The 23,107-nt window shown below is 40.0% G+C and overlaps 1 protein-coding gene across 1 annotated transcript in view; it reads right to left on the bottom strand.

Moving 5' to 3' along the window:
• The window catches only part of LOC132393208 (interleukin-1 receptor accessory protein-like 1), a 1,367,875-nt gene that overhangs the window by 366,812 nt on the left and 977,956 nt on the right, over nucleotides 1–23,107 (bottom strand). The window contains exon 6 of the mRNA XM_059968177.1: nucleotides 1,275–1,349. Coding sequence (XP_059824160.1) covers nucleotides 1,275–1,349 — 75 coding nt within the window. The remainder of the gene's footprint in view (nucleotides 1–1,274; nucleotides 1,350–23,107) is intronic.

The raw sequence follows: 23,107 nt of genomic DNA on the forward strand, positions 1-23,107 counted from the left end.
TGTTGTAATAATATGCTTTTACTTACACTCTGTTACCTCATGATGTATTTAAAAAGTTTAACGTAAAAACAGATTGATCAACCCAGTGGCCTTCTCATCAATAAGACATGGTGCTGAAATGTACTGCATCAGCTCGGTAATGTGAACCATGGGAAAGGTAGCTAATTAGTTAGTATTCATGATCCGAATAAGGAATCATTGAAATAGCATCCATAATCCAGGGTTCATCTTCTCATTCTGATTTATGGTCTGTGATTAAATGATCAGAGGAGATAGATCAGGTTTACCTAAGTGTAACATTGAAATATAATCGGTATAATTGTGTGCAGAGATCATCACATTTGGGAATTGAAATATTATCTCATTTTATACCAGGTTAACCATAGAGTGAAATTAAATTCTCTACGCATTTTATCTCAGAATACTCACTGACTGGGGTTGGGCATCTTCAGTTTGAGAGAGATCACAGAGATACAACAGTATAACAAATATTCATTAACTTCTTGTATTGTATATGAAAATTATTGAAATAATCAGAATTGGGGTGTGAACTACCTGTAAAGTATATAACAGATAGAGTGTGTGCTGTTGTTAACTGCAAATATAAATTTGTTTTTTAAGCTTCCTTCACTAATCTACACCAGCATCTCACTGATATCATCAACACAATGTTTCAGAGGTAAAAGAATATTAAATCTGATCATGAATCTTTACAGTCATTCCTATTTTAAGAAGGGTCTTGTAGGAAAAATGCTATTGTATGAACTTTACTGAATGTGCCATAACATGGCATTTTCAAATATCAACAAGACTTTTAGAGCCTCGGTGCCTGCACTAAATATAAACTGCAAATATAAAATAAGTCAGAACAAATAACAATCTCAAAATTGAATGGCTACATAATTGGCGAATGGCAAAGTTGTAATTGCATCATAGATGCACCTATAACCCACAAAGAGTCAGGCTACTGAATAATATTGGATCAATTGTACAAAAGTGCAAACATACTTTCATAAGTAGTTGCTTCAGAAAAAAAAAATTGCAGTATTATACAATATCTTGATAGATTTAGGCCGTTGTAATGCAAAGCTGACAGAATTTATGCAACAATTGTCATTAACAGCTTCTGCAAACCATATAGATGAGACAAATGAATGTAAGGATCAACAAAAAAACTACCTTGTTAAAGTACATGAGCAACACAATTAATGAGCACCTGAGAAACCTCAGGTACCGCATCCATAGCACGAATAGGAAGGAAAACTCTGACTTACCAAGCTGTGCCTCCACAGGGTTTAACCTGTTTTCTAAAGGGTAGAGTAGCTTGGGCGGTTTGTCTGTTAGTGGGGCTGTAAAAGATAATAGCAACACTAAGTGCAGTGAAACAACACATCTTCTAGTCATTTATGATGAACTGTAACTTCAGACAGATACTCAGTGTATATGACCACAGTAGCAATTAATTATATATTCTGCAAGTGTTTATGTCTTGTTAAAAAATAAGAATGGAAACATGACAAATTGAATTTAACCTTGAAGATTATACATTTTTGAAGGAAGAACAAGAAAAGGCAACTTCATCTTTCATTACAATTCTCGAGAGAGTGCAAGAATAGAGAGAACAGGATATATGTGTTAGTATTTGGTAGAGAAGTTAGAGAAAATTGTGAAAAAATACTGGATTCTCAACTTCATATGGAGGGATGAAGCAATAGAGTTATAATAACTCGTTCAAATGTAATTCTCCTTCAACCATACATGAATACAACCAAATCAAACAGCAATTCCTCCAGGGCCAAGGTGCGAAACACAGTACCAACAGCTATATACAGTATGAGACACATATAGCACATAAAAGATAGCAGCAAACATATAGCCACTCAAAAATTATAATAAGCCCAAGTCTGTGTCCATTAATATTGTCAACAAAAAACAACGCCACAGCAGCCTGTAGATGAACACAATGCAGATGACCTTCCACCAAGTAAAGACTGGAGAGCGATGTTGATGCACTGCACCGATTCCAATGCCTCTCACCTGGGCAGCACAAACAGGTGACATGACAGCACCAGGCCTAGTCCTCGCTACAACTGAGGCCACGCACCTCCCCCAGCGTCGGCCCCACCAATAAACCAGTGAACCAGACTTGCAGCATTCTACACTACCAACGTCCAACAGGATCTTGCGGTCACAAGAAAAATGTCTAAAGCAATCACCAAAGTTCCCTCTAATTTGTAATGAACAGTGTATGCTAAAATCTTGTCCTGTGTAATTTTTTTTTTGCCTAGTGACAATAACATGTGCGCACTGAATTTTATATATAGAGGTATTCATTTCAACAGCTAGCAAAGCACTGTCAATAAGAACTCTGATCTCCTCTGGGTTTGGACATTTTCACTCTTGTTCATCTGTGCTCTCACAAAGCATATGTAGCAGGCCTATAGCGGGTAATGAAGGATTTTGTCACTGGAGCTTTTGCACACTGTCCATATGTAACTTGCTTGCTAAAGGACATTTTAAAAAGTCAAGCTTCCGAATATGTCTTCATTTCTTCCCACTTGCAAATTCTCCAGCAATTTTTACATCATGACAATACATGCAGGTCATATATTGCATCCACACAGCGTCTTCTACACCCTCCTACAGAAAGCCCAAGCCAGATGGGCTGGACATGTCATCAGGATGTCTGACAGTCGACTACCAAAACAGCTGCTGTATGGAGACCTGAGCCAGGGCAAGTGCTCAATTGGAAGGCAGCAGAAATGTTTCAAAGACCGCCTCAAAGTGTCCCTCAAAGACCTCAACATCAATCCCAGTAGCTGGGAATTGCTTGCTCTGGACCACCCAACCTGGTGGAGCAGGACCACTAAAGGAGCGTATGCAGCAGAAATCAGACGCACCGCAGAGGCTCAGAGGAAACGCGTCGCGTGCAAGGCTCGAGGTACCTCCACTTCCACTGCAGCACCTACCCTCATGTGTCCCACATGGGGGCGAGCTTTCAGGGCCCGGATTGGCCTCACCAGTCACCTCCAGACCCACAGTCACAAACCCTCCACCTGACAGAAGTCGTGGTCATCTTCGACTCCAAAGGACGAACAACAACAATGCAGGTAATACCAGTTTCTGTATTGTATATAAATATTTCTAGTAGCTGCACATTGCTGACCTCAGGAACTTCCGGTGTAACAGTTTCTACTATTTCTTTAAGTCATTCTGATTTAAATGAACCAGCAGTTCTTCAGCGCTTCACATCCTTTGCATGTTTGGAATTCAACATAGTAACTCAATAATTTCTTCAATAAAAACAGTATAAATCATCCAGTTCTAAAATCTGCAGACAAGTCATCACAAACTGCACATTGTTAACACCGTCCAAATCACAAACCAGAAAAGGAAATGTGATTGTGTACATGTGGTGAACTATGCGCCTGTCTGGACACGCCCCCTTCTGACTGCTCCTGTGGCTCCTCCCACAGGCCCCTGTATAAAGGCGATTCAGGTCTAATCCTCTGCCTCATTCTCTAGGATGTAATATGATGGTCACTCTCTGCTGGTTCCTTCTTCAGTCAATAAAAGCCGATATCTCGCCTTACGTCTCAGAGTGAGTTATTGATGGTGCATCAATTTTATTGACTGAAAGTTTTAAAACATGGAAACCGTTTTGCGTCCGGACCGGTTGGATTTGGACCCTCAAGACCCTGACGCAGCTCTCGCTTTTGAACACTGGCTTGCATGCTTACAATCGTACTTGGAGGAGGTTCGTGCAACTGAACCCGCCGTTATGCACAGAATTCTACTCTCGAGGGTCACCCCCAAAGTTTACTCCATTATCCGGGACCTGCCGACCTACGATGGGGCACTGGACGCCCTCAAAAGACAGTACCTGTGGCCGGTGAACACCGTCTACGCAAGACATCGTTTAGCTACTCGGCGACAGCGGCCTGGCGAATCGTGCGCTGAGTTTCTCCGAGTACTATAGACACTCGTCCGACCTTGTGACTGCAAGACGCTCATGGCAGAACAACATGCGGAGCTGCTAGTGTGAGACGCCTTTGTGAAGGGACTGAGGTCAGTGTACATGCGCCAGCGACTGCTGGAACACTCCGATCTTACCTTACGCTCGGCGATCGAGACGGCCAACGCTCTGGAAGCTGTGCTGCACTACGCCGACGCTGTCCAGTTGCGCGATTCCCCGCCGGTTCTGTGGACGCCTCAGACCCCGCCACCGCCGGCTCCCGCGAGCGAAATCACCGCTGCCAGTCGTGATTCCACGAGCTCCCCAAACCCGACCACAGTGGCAGCCCGTCAGAAGCCCGTGCTTTGTTATTTTTGTGGCCACAAAAAGCACCCTCGTAAACGCTGCCCAGCGCGAGAAACGACCTGCTCCAGCTGCGGAAAGCAGGGCCATTTCGCCAAGGTCTGTAAGTCTAAACTGTGAGTGGCGTGCAGCGCTGCAGGTGAGACGTGGGGGCCGCCATCTTGCATGCCTGGATGTGGGCGGCCATCTTTGTCGACATCAGCATGCCCCGCCCCCGACCCTCCGATGCTTACCGGGTACCCCGACGGTGATTCAACTCTGGCCACTGTAGCTCTCGACCAAAGCGCCCCACACCAGCTCGCAAGGTCCATGATGGACATCCTGGTGGAGGGGCACAGGACTAGATGCCTGTTTGACACGGGCAGCACTAAGAGTTTCATTCACCCGGACACAGTGCAACGCTGCAGACTTGCAACACAGCCAGTAAGTCAGACGATCCATTTGGTTTCTGGGTCGCATTCATATACTTAACATGCCAACGAGGTGGAGGGTGGTAGTCAGTTTAAATTCCTCTGTGCATTATTGGCAAAACATGTGTGTGGACAAACACAAGCACACCTTTGAAGGAACATTGACAATCACTTGCTGTTAGTCTGCATGCTGCTTTCTCACAGAGACTTCGATGCCTCTCTGTAGTAGGTAGCAACACAGTCTGTACCAAGTCCAGCTCCTCTACTGGTGGGCAGAACTGCAGTACTTGAAGTTCTTAATGTCGAGCAGTAACTTGTGACTGTAAAAAGGACATTTTTAGAAAGACAGTAACACCTTTGTTTGGCCCCATAGAGGCCACTGCACCCAAGCATGCCACTATGTTACCAGAAAAGTCATTATAAAATGGTGGAATATTGCTTGCAGTTTAGGCCATTACACTTCAGGAAGAATTTGAAGATCAAGAGGTTATAGATGTTTGAGCACCCCTTATCCAAAATGCTTGTGGCAGGAAGTGTTTCGGATTTTGGTTTTCTTTTGGATTTTGGAATATATATGAGATAGTTTGGAATTGCCATCATTTCCAACTCTGAATTTATAATGCTACTGGTAAGCAGCCTTTGTCTTACATTTGTTCAGCATACATACGTACTTATCAGTAAAAATTACTACATACCATAAATATAATGTGTGCAGAGTTAACAAAGGCAGCAGAGTAGCTTCAGGAGAATACCTGAATCTGATGTTGAACAACAACAAACAATGGCAGGATTTCAGTCTCCACCTATGATGTTGTGTTGTGATTAAAAGGTTACCATACACTGTATTTGTATTTTACTGTTTTATGGTTTTATGTAAGATATAAAAATATTCAGCATTGTAGAATTGTTCCAGTGTTAGATTTTCATCAGTGATGATTTTCATAAATTCATCAATGAATTTCTCTGCTGCTTTGTTATCAGCAGGCTCTTTAAATGTTTTTAAATTTTTAAAATGTAATGCCATGTTTATTTAAAAAAAGACTCTGTAACCAGCCTGCTGAATATTCACAATTACCTTTGATTTCCAGATCATTGCTTGTTTTGTGATCAGCATACCCTTAAGTGGCATACGATCACTTCGATGCTGATGAATCCACTCTTTCAATACACAATCAAGATCTTCACTTTTTGCTTTATGCAGTGCTTTCATTAACTCCTTTCATTATAAATACAGGGTCATTTTCTAAGAACTGCCTGTGATGCATAGAGACGTGCACATTGGCTAGAAACCCATCCTTAAGGAATTTTCCATTTGTGAAGCCATGTCAGTGCTCACAAAAAAATATTGAATTTCAAAGAATTTGAGACTTTGGAATTTCATATAAGTGGTATTCAACCTGTTCTAAGGACTACTACAACCTTTCATGATTTACAACCTTTCATGATTATAGAATACATTATATACAATCAGGAGAGCTAGCCAATGCCTTTACTTTCTGTGAAGGCTGAAGAGAGTTGGACTGTAGACATCTATACTGACGCAATTCAACAGATGCGCAGTAGAGAGCATCCCAACAATTGGCATCACCACATGGTTCAGAGACTGCACCATAGTGGACAGGAAGGCTTTACAAAGGGCAGTCAAAACTGCCCAAAGCATCTCTGGCACCAGCCTACCCACCATCAAAGACAAGTATACAGAAAGGTGCAGGAAAAGGGCCAGTAACATCATGAATGATTCCACCCTCCCTGCTCATGGACTGTTTGTCCCACTCTCATCAGGGAGGAGGCTACGTAGCCCCTATGCCAAGACCAACAGGCTCAAAAATAGTTATTTTCCCCAAGTAGTTATTCTGATCAACACCTCTATCCACTCACCCCACCTCCACTCCCTGATCATCCCCTGTCAGTCACATTATGCACAGACACTCCTGTGTCCAGAGTTACTTAATGGACACACATTCAATCTAAGTATATAAGCTATCTTATGTACTTATATTTATTGTATTTTTATTATTATTGCATGCCTTATCTTATTGTGTGTTATTTTTGTGCTGCATTGGATCTGGAATAACAATTATTTCATTCTCCTTGTGCAGCACCCTTGAATCTTACTGGAATGGTTCCAGGAATGACCCAGAAAGGCCTAGGTACAGTGACATCAGTCGCATGAACTTGTGAGGCATGAGACCCTACATCATGCTTAGCGCAAACAGTTTTTAAGTAGCACCAGTTACATGTCCTTGTGTTATGCCATTCCTTTGCTCTGATGGATGCTGATACAAAAAGCAGAGATTTTTGATTATTTTGCTTTTAATTTTCACTTTAAAGAATTCAGACCCTTGCCAAGATGCCACAAGGTGATTTGACACTAGTTGAAAAATGTACATTGAATGAATTCCTCCGTCAATAATTATTAGAAACTAATACAGAGCTTTGTGGTGCTGTAGTAGTACTACAAAGCTCTGTATTTCATTTAAATACAGTCGGCCCTCCTTATCCGCGGATTCCATATGCGCGGATTCAACCAGCCGTGGATCAGGAACACCCAGAAGTTCTCTCTCCAGCACTCATTGCTTGAGCATGTACAGACTATTTTTTCTTGTCATGATTCCCTAAACAATACAGTATAACAACTAATTACATAGCATTTACATTGTATTAGGTATTATAAGTAATCTAGAAATTACTTAAAAGTACAGGCAGTTGCCGGGTTATGAATGAGTTCCGTTCCTGAGTCCGACTTTAAGTTGGATTTGAAGTTGGAACAGGTACATCCGGTATTATGTAGCGCCAGTTAGTCAAATGTTTTTCTTAGTATATAGTACATATTTTACCTTCCTATGCATATAAAACACTTAAGAAACACACATATTTCAGTAAGTAAGGCTAATAGGCATATTACGTTGATTTTGATCACCTAACCAAATTATCAATAGCCTTTCCATTTCAATAATTAAACCACTGCATTTCTTAGTAATAATTGTAGCTTTCATCGGGGCAGGGCCTTTCACATTCTCCATTAAAATTGTTCCGATCGTTGACTAACTGTAGCCTAACACTTTTCCAATGACCGATGGCGTTTCACCTCATTCCGATCCCTTTATTATTTCCACCTTATTTTCAATCGCGATCACGATTATTTTTGTGAACAGAAACACTGCAGATTCACAGCTGCACTGCAAGGTCCTAATGTCCACCTCACTGAGACATGTTAAATAAAGTCTGGGGTTCTGCTGGGTCCTAAAGAACACAGTACTGATACATGTTAAATAAGGGACTTGAGCATCTGTGAATGTTGGTATTTGCGGGGGGTCCTGAAACCAATCCCCTGCGGATAAGTAGGGCCGACTGTACATACTTCGTTACTCAGTTAAATGGTACCTTGTCATTTTTATACCTTTTCAATTATTTCCATGAAAGTTTAGCTAAATGGGGCAGCAGCTTATTTGAGCCAAATTGTACTAGTCCCGATGTGTCCCAATAAACCAGAGTCCTCGGTATTTAAAGCAGAGGTTGATATGTTTTTGATTAGTAAGGGTGCCAAAGGCTATGGGGAGAGGCAGGAAAATAAGGTTGAGAAGGATAAGCCATAATCGAGTAGCAGAACAGATTTGATGGGCCAGATAATCTAATTCTGCACCAAAGTCTTATGGTCATGTTAGCTAAACAGGTTGGAGGCATTGAGATTACTCTTAGATCTGAAATACTTGAGAGAAGATATGATCAATATTATCAAAGTGATGAGGGTTCCAGCAGGAGCAGATCTAGAGGATCTGTTCCCATTGGGGGAAAGGCGAGGAAAAAACTGTCAAAGATTTAAGATGACAGAAATAAAATACTTCTTTTTAAAATGAGCAGTTTGACTCTAAAATGCATTGCCTGGCAGGAAAGACTTTCAAATGTGACTTTAAATACTTGATCAAATCAAAATCAAACTGCAGAGTACCTGGAATGAATCAGCTTCATTCCTCTAATGATGGCCAAAGTTGAATGGTCTCTTCTGCTGTTGCCATTCTACTGGGCTATCTTGTATGTTAAAAATTCCTTCTTGCTGTTTCCCAAAAGAGTTAATTCTGATTTTTACAGTTACATCCCTTTGTTCGAGCTACACCTGTTTGTTCAGACTTTTCATCTCTTTTGGATCCTTTTGTGATAGGGTGTGTGAGATATTTTGAGTTATGGATTAATTGCTTCATCATTTGTCCATTGTTATCATTAGACGAAGACAATCAATGTAGGTAAATTATACAACTATTTCTGTAAGCCCAGGTCTGGCTGATCTCTAACTAGTCTGTAGGCACTAAAATATAAGAGAACAAATTATTAAAATCCCAATTCACAGATACAGAAAAATAAAATCAGAGTAAATTGCAATGCCAATTATCTAAACAATTGGACACAATGGTGTGTTGTGTGTATTGCATAAAATCCTATATCTATTACAATGCGATTGAATGGTGCATTAAAGGACAGAGATGTTTCCTTCTTAATACTATACTGGACCATTCAAAGGTTGCCAAGATACAGCCTGTGGGCCAAATTGAGCCCTGGCCATCTGGCCCATAGTGTTCAAGCAAATATTTGCACTTGTATTCCCTGTGAATTGGCATGCTGTGTTTGAAATTTGTGGAGATTTGGAGAGGCCTTTGGTTTTCTGATGGTTACAATCAAAATTAGGATAGCAAGCATTTTAGCAACTACAGCTTATAATAATGTTTTCAAATATAATGAAAAGATTAATTGAATCATTAATTGTGGCATATTATCCAAGCAATGTGAAAAAGATTGAGTCCTGAATGACATTTTGAGTGAAACTCGTGTTTTGTTTTTAGTTTTCTTAACCAATTAAAGCAGTAATTCCTTCATTGAAGTGGAGGTATTTCTTTCTTTGAGGAAGATATTTGATGTGGATTTGGATCCATTACACTAAAAACTAGCATTCCATTAGACTTCCTAATTACTTGCTGCATGTGAATTTCTTGCATTCATCTGCCAATTTTTTCCCATTCTCTTCATTTACCTACATATATTTTTAGATTTTTGGTGTCCTCCTCGTAAACCACATTCAATTAACCAGCTTGAAATTAGATCCTAATGACCCTATTTTAAGAATGCAAAATGGAACTGGTGAAACTTAAGTTGCATTTATAAACATATAACAAGCCAAGGGAAGAAAAGTATATTCCTGATGAAAGGTCTTGGGTCAAAACATAGACTATTTACTCCTCTTCATAGATGATGCTTGACTTGCTGATTTCCTCCAGATTTTGAGCATGTTGCTCAAGGTACATCCAACTCTGTTATATTCCTGCTGGATGCAACAACTGGCTCTCTGCTGTTGAACTCTCACTAACTCATCCTCTTTTCATCCATAGCTTAACTAAAGGCTTTAGCCTATAAAATGAGCTGCAAATTGTAATGTATGGATCTATTTATTTTAGGGAAATGACTGTCCCCCCCCCCCCCCATGTATTGATCTGTTGTCTGCGTATGCAGTGTTGTCTATGCATTCACATTATTCTCCATATCTCTCGCTGCAAGGTGAATACACCAGTTAAAGCCATCTCCTGCATGCATGCTTTAGTTAATACTGTGCACAGACACAACAAATTGCTGATGAGTACAAACCTGAATGTCAGAAGATATCACAAACTGCACCGACAGTTACTGGACGAAACAGTGAGAGTTAAACCGCATGAGAAGGCCATCACAGACGCTTACAAACACGTGAGTACAGTGCATAATAACAGTGAAAGGTGCTGAATTTAAAGTGAAAATAACATGGCGATGGCTTCAGTCGGGAGAGATGACAAATTTGCTAGTGTTAATGAAGACTGGGAGTTGTATATCAAGAGGGTTAAACTGTATTGTAGCGCAAACAATGTGGAGGAACAAAAGAAAGCCCCTACACTTCTTAGCTTAATGGGCTCAAGAACATACAGTCTCTTATGGAACTTAGTAACCCCTGCAAAGCCAGCAAGAAAGGCCGTCAATAGAATTGTTACTATTTTACGAAATCATTTGAGCCCTGAACTGCCTGGAATAGCTGAGAGATTTAAATTTTACAAAAGGAACCAGTCAAAAGTTGAAAGCATTTCCAAGTACGTTGCAGAACTGCACAAACTTTCTCAGTTCCATGACTTTAGAGATGGACTTTCTGATGCGTTAATGGACAGGCTTGCACGGGGCATGCATAGTCACAACTCTCAAATGAGGCTAATGGCAGAACAGGTATGGACCATCGCAATATCATTAGAGACTGCAGCAAAGGATGCAGAGAACTACAGAAAATGAAGTTAGAATGTGAAATGCACAAAATGACCCTGAATGGTACAGAAAACCAAAAACGTTATCAATGTGGCAAATCCTTCCATGATGCCAATGACTGCTGGATCAAAGGAAAAGTCTGCAGAAAATGTCACAGACAAGGTCACACAGAGAGAGTGTGTGAGGCAGACAAAAAGCACAACCGAGTGAAAAGTCGCAGACAGAAAACTAAGCAAATGCATAAAGTTACCGAATGTAAAACAGAATCAGACAACATAGAGTCTGACAAAGGTGAACTGTCATGCCTAATTCAGCATAGTATAACTGAAACAGATCACAAAATCATTTGGATCACAACAGATGAGTTGGGTGTTAAACTGAAAATAGGCTGGATACAGGGTCCATAATTCCTGAGGCTGAATACAACACACTGTTTTCTAAGATACCGTTAGAGAAGACCTCAGTGATGCTGAAGACTTAAACAGGTGAAAAACTGTCATTCAAAGACAAACTGAAAGTGAGGGTGATGTATGGAGGCCAAGCACAGTAGTTAGAGCTTTGTGTATTGAAAAGTGGAGGGCCAGCACTTTTCAGACATGAATGGTTGAGAAAAATCCAACTAGACTGGCAATCAATCAAAGCTCTCAGATTGGCATCAACAGGCAACGGCAGCCAAATGGTCACACAAACCAGACTGGCACGGCTGCTTAATGTTAACAAGAGTGTTTTGAGAAGGGGTTTGGTAAACTCAAAAGCATAAAGGCCAGAATTGAACTGAATGAAGTGCAACACTAAAATTCCATGAAGCATGTCCAGTGCCTTACACATTATGTTCCAAAGTAGATGCTGAACATCAGAACTTGGAATTTTCTCCAAGATGGAGTGGAGTGATTGGGTCATGCCCGTTTTCCTGGAGATCAATAAAGGAAAGGCCGGAGCCGTTCACATATGTGGGGATTTCAAAGTGAGCATCAATCTGGTGCTGTGTACTGTGCAGTATCCCCTGCTACAAATAGAAGATATTTTTGCCTTCTTGACAGGCAGGGAAAGGTTTTCAAAGATTGACTTGTCACAAGCCTATCTGAAAATGGAGATTGAGGAGTCAAGCAGGAAGTTCCTCACAATTAACACTCACAAGGGACTGTTCCAGTATAATCGTCTTGTCTTTGGCATCGCATCATCTCCAGCAATTTGGTAAAGAACAATGGACCAAGTGCTCCAAGATATCCCAGGAACACAATGTTACCTTGATGACACCATTGTGACTGGCAAGAATGATGAAGAGCACCTTCAGAACCTTGGTAAAATGTTTGCCGCACTTAATGAGTATGGTTTGAGCACAAAGAGAGAGAGAAATGTGAGTTTTTCAAGAATTAAATCTCATATTGTGGACATGTCATTGACAAGCCTGGTTACATAAGTCACAAGAAAAAACTGAAACAGCGCTACAGGGATCCTAACCGGAAAATGTGTCACAACACAGGTCATACTTCAGTCCAGTAAACTACTACCACCGGTTTCTCTCAATCATTGCTATAGTGCTGCATCCATTGAACGCACAGACAGGAGAAAAGTTACAGACAGGAGAAAAGTGGGAATGGTCAGAAAAATGTGAAAGAGCATTCAAGGAAACAAAGAGACTAATAACATCTGATGAACTGCTCACCTATTATGACCCACCTCTGTCCATCAGACTGGCAAGTGAGGCGTCCCCTTATGATATTGGAGCTGTTTTCTCACACTATAAAAAATAGATCTGAACACCCAATTGTGTTTGCTTCAACATCACTGATGAGCGCAGAACACAACTACGCACAAATTGACCAAGAGTTTAGTATTGGGAATAAAGAAGTTCCACAGTTATCTCTATGGACAAAAGCTTATGCTAGTTATTGACCACCAGCTCCTTGTGTCTGTTTTCAATCCTAGGAAGGGAATTCCAGTGATGACTGCTACCTGGTGACAACGTTGGGCACCATTCCTTGGAACCCAGTCTTATGACATAACGTTCAAGGGCACCAAACAAACCAGCAACGCTGATGTCTTGTCATATCTTCCACTACTGGCAACTGAAGAAGAAAAGTCTTCATACTGTGCCCCAGCAGAAGTGGTCTGCATAGCATTGATGGACGAGTTGCTGGTAACAAATTCCAAAATATAAAGGACAACAAGGAATGAGCCAGCACTGACAGAAGTCTATGATATCACCATGTAAGAATGGCCAGCTCATGATAACCCTGTGTTTCCAGAGTTCTCAGTGAGAAAAGACCAACTGTCAGCTTGTCAAAGAATGCCGATGTGTGGATCTTGTGTTGTGGTTCCCTCTAAACTACGCACCAAAGTGTTAGAGAATCTGCATGAAGGACACCTGGGTACAGTCAAGATGAGGAGTCTCGCCTGGAACTATGAGAGGTGGCCAGGAATAGATAAACAGATTGATGTCTTGGCCAAAAGCTGTTTGGAATGCCAAAAAATTAAAAAGACACCCCTGGGGAATGGCTGTCACCACTATGGCAAAGAGTACATACGGTCGACCCTCCTTATCCACGGGGGATTGGCTCCGGGACCCCCGGCGGGTACCACAAAACACGGATGCTCAAGTCCCTTATTGAGCCTGACCAATGCAGTGGACCTTAGGAACCAGCAGAACCCCGGACCTTATTTAACCTGCCTCAGTGCGGTGGAGTTTAGGAGCAGGAGCAGCTCTGAATCCGCAGTGTTTCTGTTCAGGAAAATAATCACGATCATGATTGGAAATCAAGTGGAAGTAATAAAGTGATCGGAAAGAGGTGAAACGCCGTTGGTCATTGGAAAAGCATTAGGCTACAGTCGGTCAACGATCAGAACAATTTTAATGGAGCATGTGATAGGCCCTGCCCCGATGAAAGCTACAATTATTAATTACTAAGCAATGCAGTGGTTTAATTGTTGAAATACATAACGTTTCTTCTGTGTTTTATATGCATAGAAAGGTAAAATGTATACTACATACTAAGACAAACATTTGACTACTGACGCTAAATTATACCAGATGTATCTGTTCCGACTTCAAATCCAAATTAAAGACAGACTCAGGAACGGAACTCGTTCATAACCTGGAGACTGCCTGTACTTTTAAATCATCTCCAGATTACTTATAGTACCTAATACAATGTAAATGTATGTAAATAGTTGGTACACTGTATTGTTTAAGGAATAATGATAAGAAAAAATAGTCTGTACATGCTCAAATAACGAGTGTTGGAGAGAGAACTTCTGGGTTTTCCCAATCCGCGTTTGGTTGAATCCGTGCATGTGGAACCCGCGGATAAGGAGGGCCGACTGTATTGACTTTTCTGGGCCATTTATGGACTCCATGTTCCTGATTGTTGTGAATGCTCATTCAAAGTGGCTATAGGTTATACCAATGAAGTCAACCACATCAGCAAAGACTGTCTCTACCCTGAGGACCATCATTACCAGAAATAGCTTAACAGAACTAATTGTGAGTGACAACAGACCACAATACATGACAGAAGAATTTTAACTGTTCATGAAGAAAACTGGCATCAGACATTTCAAGTCCGCTCCTCACCACCCAGTAATGAATGGGTTAGCTAAAAGGGTTTTCCAAACCTTTAAGAAGTCCATTAAAGTGTTGGACAAGAAGGATAGTTCTCCACAGCACAAGATGGACCACTTGTTTTTTTTCTTTTCTGTTCATATGATGACATAAAACACCTGCAATACTGTCTACGAACAGGAATCTGAGATCTTGCATAGACCTTCTGAAACCAGATCTACAGATGGAAATGCAGAATAAACAGTTCAGCCAGTGAAGCAGCCAGTGAAGCAGTTAGAAGCTATGAGATTTAACAGGAAGTCCTAGCGCGTGATTACCAAGAAGACAAATGGACATCTGGTAGGACAGCTGTAAGAAGTGGACCACTGACGTACACAGTAGATGCTGGAGATCAGACACGGAGATGTCATATGGACCAGATATTGGATGCTCAACCGAAGAACACACCTGAGTCGACTGCATCCAACAAGATGGACTCATTACAGGCTCTGGACTTACCTTTTAGTGATGATCATTCCACTGACACCAACGTGACACTGGAAACTGAGAGCACTCTCGTGGACCAGACACCTACCAAACCTGATGCCACTCCACAGGTCCAGAGGCATTATCCTGAAAGAAGCAGTGTGCCACCCAAAAGACAACCTTTAGAGCTGTGAAGTTAATTATGGACTGTTATTGTGAAAGCATGTTTATTTGGAATATGAGTTTATGAAAGGGAAGTTGAATTTTTTGTACATATACAGTACTGTATTGCATTGATCCAAAGGGGGAGGAAGTGTAATGTATGGATCTGTTTATTTTAGAGCAATGGCCCCCGCTTAGCTTTACGTATTGATGTGTTGTCTGTGCATGTACATTGTTCTCCTTCTCTCTCTTGCTGCAAGGTGAATGCACCATTCCCCGCGTGCGTGCTTTTATTTAGTATATATGCAGCTGTGCAGACACAACACATAACATAAAATCTCTGACACAAATGTGCAGTGCATTCTACTGCCCCCACCACTAAAACAAAACATTACAGATGGTGTTATATCTTCTGCTGCACTTCAGGCAATTATAAACTGGCAGATGTTTGGGATACTCTAGAGAACCTTAAACCAAGATGCCAATCAATTGGAATGACTCAGGAATGAAGCAACATGTCACCATTATAGTTTTTACTGACCAGGCAATCAAAGGACCTCAGCGCGTGCATTATAAGTGAACTTTCAGCGGGTATTCAATAAATAACTTCAGAGAAAGTACACTTCTATAGCCCAAATGAAGGTTGGCAAATATATAATAAGAAGAAAAAGGGTTAAAGTTTGTAAAATCGTATGGATTGGAGATGAATTACCCTCTGGGTCACTGTCATTGGTTTCCTTTAGTATATGCACATAAGGACAGCATAATTGAAAGTAGTTTGAAAACTAGGTAATTGAGTAAAGCATTAGGCATGTTGGAAAATGTGGAAGGTGGATAACGTAATGTCAGTGAAGCGCAATCAAGAATGGAATGGAGATTCAAGAACATGAATGATCTAAGTATTCAAATGTGTATTTCCTTAGATTAGAATGTCAGCTGAGGAAATAACTGAAAAGTTAATAGGAATTGGTATTTATAAATGACTGTCAGGTTGAATTTTACCATGATGATAATGGCAAGGCCTTCAGGTCTGCTGCCACTGCTACTTTGTCATATTGACAGCAATTTTTGCCTTTTAAGTATGGATTTCCACATTTAATTGCACATGAATTGATAAGAGAAATGCCCTAATCCTCTGTGATGTGCAATGTCGAAACAGATAATAGGCTCAGAGCATTGAAATCAGCACAGTTGCATGAACTTGTGATGTATGCACCACAGATCCATATTAAAGGCAGAAATTGTTAGGGTTACTTATTGTTTAATAACAATATTAGTGATTATTATTGATGAGCATCTCCTACCATAAAGAAGTCTAGAGTCTGATTTATTTGTTAATTATGAGGAGATACTAAACATTGAACGGTGAAGAGATGTTGCATAAATGATGAATGATGTTAAGAGGTTGTAGAAAGGGAGTAATCCCTCTGATTGAAGTGTCTGTTTCATAGGATTATCAATTTCAAATGACTTAAGAAAAATTGCAAATATTGAAAAGAAAATGGAACATCTAATCCTCAGCTAGCAGGTACTGAAGCAGAGACTATTATATCTTGATGAAAGAAAAGTAGTTGGAGCAGAGGAAGGCAGATGACTCTGGGGATTGAAGAAGGAATTAGTTCTGGATAGTATAGGCAGGGTGCCGAGAGTAACAATTGGTCTCTTACACTTCAAACACCCAGCTTTTTAGGATTTGTGTGGACCAAACGAAGAAAATTCAGGAAGAGAGTCACTCATGTTTTCTTTTGACTTTAACTGCCACACATATAATTTTTCTGGTTATAAATTCCATTTTTAATAGGCAGAGCATGACTTTAATGTGCAGTGCCTGGAATGACCCACGTTTAACAGCTCCTCTGTTAATTAAAGAATGTTATATTAGAATCAAGTTTCTTAGTAAAAGTTATCCACTTAAAGCAAGCACTATGTATTTTAGAGTGATTGTTAGCAGCTGTTAGCCTTTAGATGGTGACAGACTGTGTGCATGCCAAATAGAAAATCCGAGGTGCCGATACAGGAGTTTCTGCTAATTAGAATTCATAAAAATTCTTGCAATTAAAATGAAATGACATTTTCTGTGGAAATGACCATCTGAGCTGTTGAAAGAAATTCATGTAAACTGAAATGTTGAGAACATATAATTTTAGAAACTTCAGTCTGCAGAAAGGCATCACTAATTGAAAGATTGTTGCCACCCTCTACAATTAATTCATCACTCTGAAGTTTAAGGAAAACATTCATTGAAGGAAAACAAATATTACCAAGATCTAGATATCAAGTATGTGCTCATAACACAAAAGTACATTTTTTTATTATCTGTGAATTTTACAAGCAATATTGGAACAGCCATTCATTCTTGGAGGCTGTCTACTATTGAGTGAGATCTTGATTGATTTACTGTATATATGATTATCAGCCTCAGTCTTCTAATCTTCATAACTTTGGACCATTAGACACCTTTCAATCTCAGCTCCGATTGCACAAGTGCTTTTACAGGTAGTGAATGCCACTGTTCTGCCGTCTTAATGTTTTGATAATTTAAAGTACTACCTAAAGGAGATATGTGAATAGACAGCCCTTAGTCAAAAGTGTGCAGAGCACAGAAGGTGGCAAACTTATATCAAAAAGAAAAATGCAAACAAACCAACAGGTGATCAGTGTTGCAGATTAAGTGAATGCCTTGCAAAGCCCTTGTGTTCAGTGGTCTGAGCTTCCATCTGCCTCTCTCATCCACTCTGCCACCAGTATCTCTCTTTACCTGCCGTGGACTTCAAATGTTATGCTGTTCCAACTTCTACAGTTCCTGCCAGATTAACTGAATGTTTTCAGCATTTTCATTTTTTATTGCAGATTTCCAAGTTCTCCACACTTTCACTTTCATCTAGTGGCTGGTAGATTAACTGGTTTATGCAACTTTCCCCTAGTGTAGGTGGGTGCAGGGAGAAACCAGGGTAGAATTAATAAATATGAGAGGGATTAGGACTGAGAAGTAAGTGGAGGAATGGGATTAAGAAGATTCTTTGAGAGCCATTATAAATTCATGTGCCTCCTATCATCTAGTGAAATAATAAGCTTTTAAAAATGAATTAAAGAATCTTTAAAAAGAAAGATGAGGAAGGATATTTGCCTACAGTGGATGCTTTGCAGGAACAGCTCATTTGTTGTTTCTTGGGATGATACATGAGGAGTTCGAGAAAATTGAAATTTTATCCATTGACGTTCAGAAGAATGAGAAGTGATCTTTGTTAATACAAAATGCTGAGGATGATCATGATGATCAGATGAGGGTGGAAGATGTTACCTCCAGGGGGGAGGTGGGGGGGGGTATTCAAGACTGGAGTGCATAGTTCAGAATAAGGTGTTGCTCATTTACATGGATAGCAGTAGGAATTTCTTCTGCAAGAGGATTTGAAGCCTTGGAATTCTCTCTCCAAGAAAGTAGTGGAGAGAATGTAATCGAATAGTTTAACTCAGAGGCTAACAGACAACTGAACTACAAGGGAGTCGAGAAGTACTGGGTAGAGCAGGAAAGTGGTATAGAAGCCAGAATTAGATCAACCACTCTTACTTAATGGAGGAACAGGTTCACAGAGCTAAACAGCCAATTCCTGCTCCTTTTCCTGATGACCCACAGAGATGGTATTTGCTTTGCATGTAAGAAAATCCACCACAAATGGAAAATGCAAGAGATTTTGCAGATGCTGAAAATCAAGAGAAACACACACAAAATGCTGGAGGAACTCAGCAGGTCAGGCAGAATCTACAGAAAAGAATAAACAGTCGACATTTCAGGCCAAGACATCCTGATGAAGGGCCATGGCCCAAAACATCAACTTTTCATAAATGTAGCACAAATGGAAAATCTTAGAATTTGGAATCTTGCTGCAATTATTATTCTTATTTCACTAATCTTATGTCTCATAATTCACGTTTTCTTAAATAAGAGGAATCCATTCTGCCCATGTACCCTACACCAGCACTCAGTACATTCCAATTCTCCATTTACTTCCCCATAACCAGTTATCGCTCACATGTCCATTAACTCTCATCTGAATCTCCTGCCTTTGACTGACATAAGGGGTCATTGAAAGCAGCTAATTATCTTACCAATCATGACACTTTTAAGATGCGGAAAGACATTGAAGCACTTTGGCAAACACACTTGGTCACCGAGATAACATGTAAACTTGTTTCATCACTCTAGGTCACAAATGAACTAAGGTGCCTGGGGCTGTAATAGCAGCAGCACTAATTTCTGTAGCTGGTGCAATACCATGTATTTTCTTGGATAGGCACCAAGTCAATAAATAAAATAACACATTCTTTTCACCTTTAATATTTTACCTTCTGCAGCACATTAACATAGAGGCACAGATACAAGAGCATAGACGGTGCCATAAATTTACAGAAAGTAGTATTTCTCTTTCATTGTTGCTCATGTTCCATAAAATGGATCAATTGCAGCATGCAGCATTTCTCCCATTAAACTATACCAAAATAAAGCTCACAAAGAATTGGGCTCAGTGGATTTTGAATGGCCTATTGTAAAAGTTTACAGACTTATACCAGCAGCTTCAGCAAGGTGTTCATATGCTTTTGGACAGATTGCCTCTGCAAATCTCCGTAAACATTCTTAGATCCCAGAGAACATTTAATCAAATAGCATAATCCTTAAAGGGGCAATGTGGCTTACAGCAATAACTTACAATGAATAAAGCATATTCAAAGTTATTTTAAAGCCACCTTTCAATAAGTGTAAAAATAACTCTGAACCACGATAATGGTATAAATGCACAGTAATAAATCTTTCTTGAACCACATCTTGATAAAATTAAATTCAAGAGGGTATATCATTTTCAGGAATTAACCACTGATGCAAAATGCTGTTTCAATTTGCATAGCAACATCACATACAAGAGCTCCAAACAAAATTCTTACATATTCATGAAACCATATATACAGATTCTCAAATTTTGAGCTGCTGATTCAACATTGCTTTTGACGTAATATTGCAGCTTTCCCAATGACCAGTCAAATTAGTATTTTAGTGACCTCATTTCGAACTATAAAGCATTCAAGGATAAGCCAAATTTACAAACACAAAAACAAAATACCAACAGCACCTGCTATTTATGTTTCGAAAAGGAAGCAACGTATTTTCATTGAATTTTGCTTATTTCTCTGATTTTCAATTTGAAGAATGCAGTCTAACTTCAGTACGAAGTCACCCTACTGAACTGACATTTGTGCTTAGTGTCAGCACTGAATATATTATCAAAATGGGTGGATGTATATATAAATCTGTATTATGAGACAGGTGGTGATGAAATTGAAAACCATTAGGTGAACAGGACCCTGACTATGCGGCTTGCAGAAACGCAATTAAAATGCAAAGGCCAATTATACTGTTTCCACCATCAGCACATTTTCGACAGATATCCAGCAGTAGAAATGATTGTCTTTCGAATATTGATGTGCAAATTTCAAAGAATTAGTTAGCCATACTTGAGCATATATCATTGCTAATCTATTCACTCATTTGTAACTACAGTAGAAGAATTATGTATCATGTGCAATTACTCAAAATTTCTATTTGCACAACTGCATTGGATGGAATTTTTTACTCGATACTTAAACATTAAGATGAATATAGAATATTTTCTCCCATGTGGAAATAATGTGACATTACAGAATATTCAAAAATTCTAGTAACCATTTTGACAGTGGAGATTTTCCTTGTGGTTGGTCCAACGATAATTTATTTTCACTGAGAATTGACCATCTGTCTATCCTTGCGTGGTATGTCAATGAATTACAATATTGAAACAGAAGGCATTGAAGGACAAAATGCCATTTGTTCCTACCAGTACACCATTGTGGAATGGTGCAGGGCAACATAATACTTCTAGTGATGGAAATATTATAGGATGAAATGAAAATGGTGGGGCCAGAATGTGATGCTTGGAGGTGGGCCAGGATGGGCCAGACATGATGCAAAAACACTCACGAAGAACAAAAGTCTCAGCCACAAATACATTGGAGCATTTGATGGTTTTCTTTATCAGAAAATAAAAATCTGGGAAAACGTATAATACACCTGATCTTGGATAGGCTAGCCACAGTGATATACCAGGGAAACCATTTCTGGAAATGCTAACAACCACATAATTTCCTTCAAGAACCAGAACTTGGTCAGATAAACTCTTTGATGGTGCCTGTTCCATATTATAATTGCCACTAATACTGGGAATTATATACTTTTATAAATGCATTCAGTCTAGCTGTTGTCAAATTACCTTCAACAACTTTTCAAAACAGGTTGATATGACTTAATATTTCGTAAAAGGCACTTCAACAATAATTGCCCAAAGCATACATTTTCTTTGAACAAATCCAACCTATTGCTCATAATTGCCCTTTTACATGTTTCCCACTGGTAAGTGTATGGCATATGTCATCATGCCACCACAACATAAGAGCCCACCTTGTTAAAGTAATGGACTGAAATGTGCTTGTTCTCCCGGTCTTCCGTGTTTCTCTTTTGATTAGTTTTTTGTTTTGAATTTCCAAAACGTAACAGTAAACAAAACACTTAGGTGCATTTTTCTTTTCAATAAAGATAAAAGTTCAAAGTAAACTTATTACCCAAGAGTATATATGTCACCATATACAACCCTCAGATTCATTTTCTGGTGGGCATACTCATAAATCCATAACAGAAGAATGACCATTATAGAATCAATGAAGGACCACACCAAATTGGTTGTTCAAGCAACTTGCAAAAGAAAACAAACTGTGCAAATGCAAAAAGAAATAAATAATAATAACAAATAAATAAGAAATAAATATCAAGAATATGAGATGAAGAGATGAAGAGTCCTTAAAAGTGAGTTGTGGGAACACTTCAATGATGAGCAAGTGATGTTGTTCGTTCTGATTCAAGAGCCTGATGGTTGAGGGGTAATATCTGTTCCTGAACCTGGTGGTGAGAATCCTGAGGCTCCCGTACCTTCTTCCTGATGGCAGCAGTGAGAAGAGAGCATGTCCTGGGTGGTTCAGGTTCCTGATGATGGATGCTGCTTTCCTCCGACAACTCTTCCTGTAAATGTGCTCAGTGGTGGGGAGGGTTTTAACCACGATGGACTGAGTTGTATCTTCTACATTTGTTAGGATTTTCTGCTCAAGGACATTGGTATCTTCATACCAGGCTGTGATGCAGCCTATCAATATATTCTCCACTACACATCCTTAGAAGTTTGTTAAAGCTTTAGATGTCATGCCAAATCTTCAAAAACTCCTAGGAAATACAGGCGCTGCTGTGCTTTCTTTATAATCATACTTACATGCTGGGCTCAGGACAGGTCCTCTGAAATGATAACACCAAGGAATTTAAAGTTGCTGACCCTCTCCACCTCTGATCCTCTGATAAGGACTGGCTCATGGACTTATGTTTTCCTCCTTCTGAAGACCTCCTTGGTCTTGCTGACATTGGTTGAGAGGTTGTTACGGCACCACTCAGCCAGATTTTCAAACTCCCTCTGACACATTGCTTCATCACCAGCTTTGATTTGGCCTACAATAGTGATGTCATTAGCAAACATGAAAATGGCATTAGAGCTGTGGTTAGACACACAGTCATTAGCACAAAGTGAGCAGAGCAGGATGCAAAGCACAAAGCCTTGTGGTACACCTGTGCTGATGGAGATTGTGGAGGAGATGTTGCTGTCCAGTTGTTCCAGGGTTGACTGAAGAGCCAACGAGGTGGCAGCTGCTGTGGACCTGTTGTAGGTAATCTGGAGGGGATCCAATTCACTTCTCAGGCAGGAGTTGATATTTTTCATCACCAGCCTCCCAAAATGCTTCATTACTGTGGAAGTAAGTGCTACTGGACAATAGTCACTGAGACAGGTTATCACATTC

Source organism: Hypanus sabinus, chromosome 4, assembly GCF_030144855.1.
Source record: "Hypanus sabinus isolate sHypSab1 chromosome 4, sHypSab1.hap1, whole genome shotgun sequence".
In the NCBI taxonomy this organism is placed as follows: domain Eukaryota; kingdom Metazoa; phylum Chordata; class Chondrichthyes; order Myliobatiformes; family Dasyatidae; genus Hypanus; species Hypanus sabinus.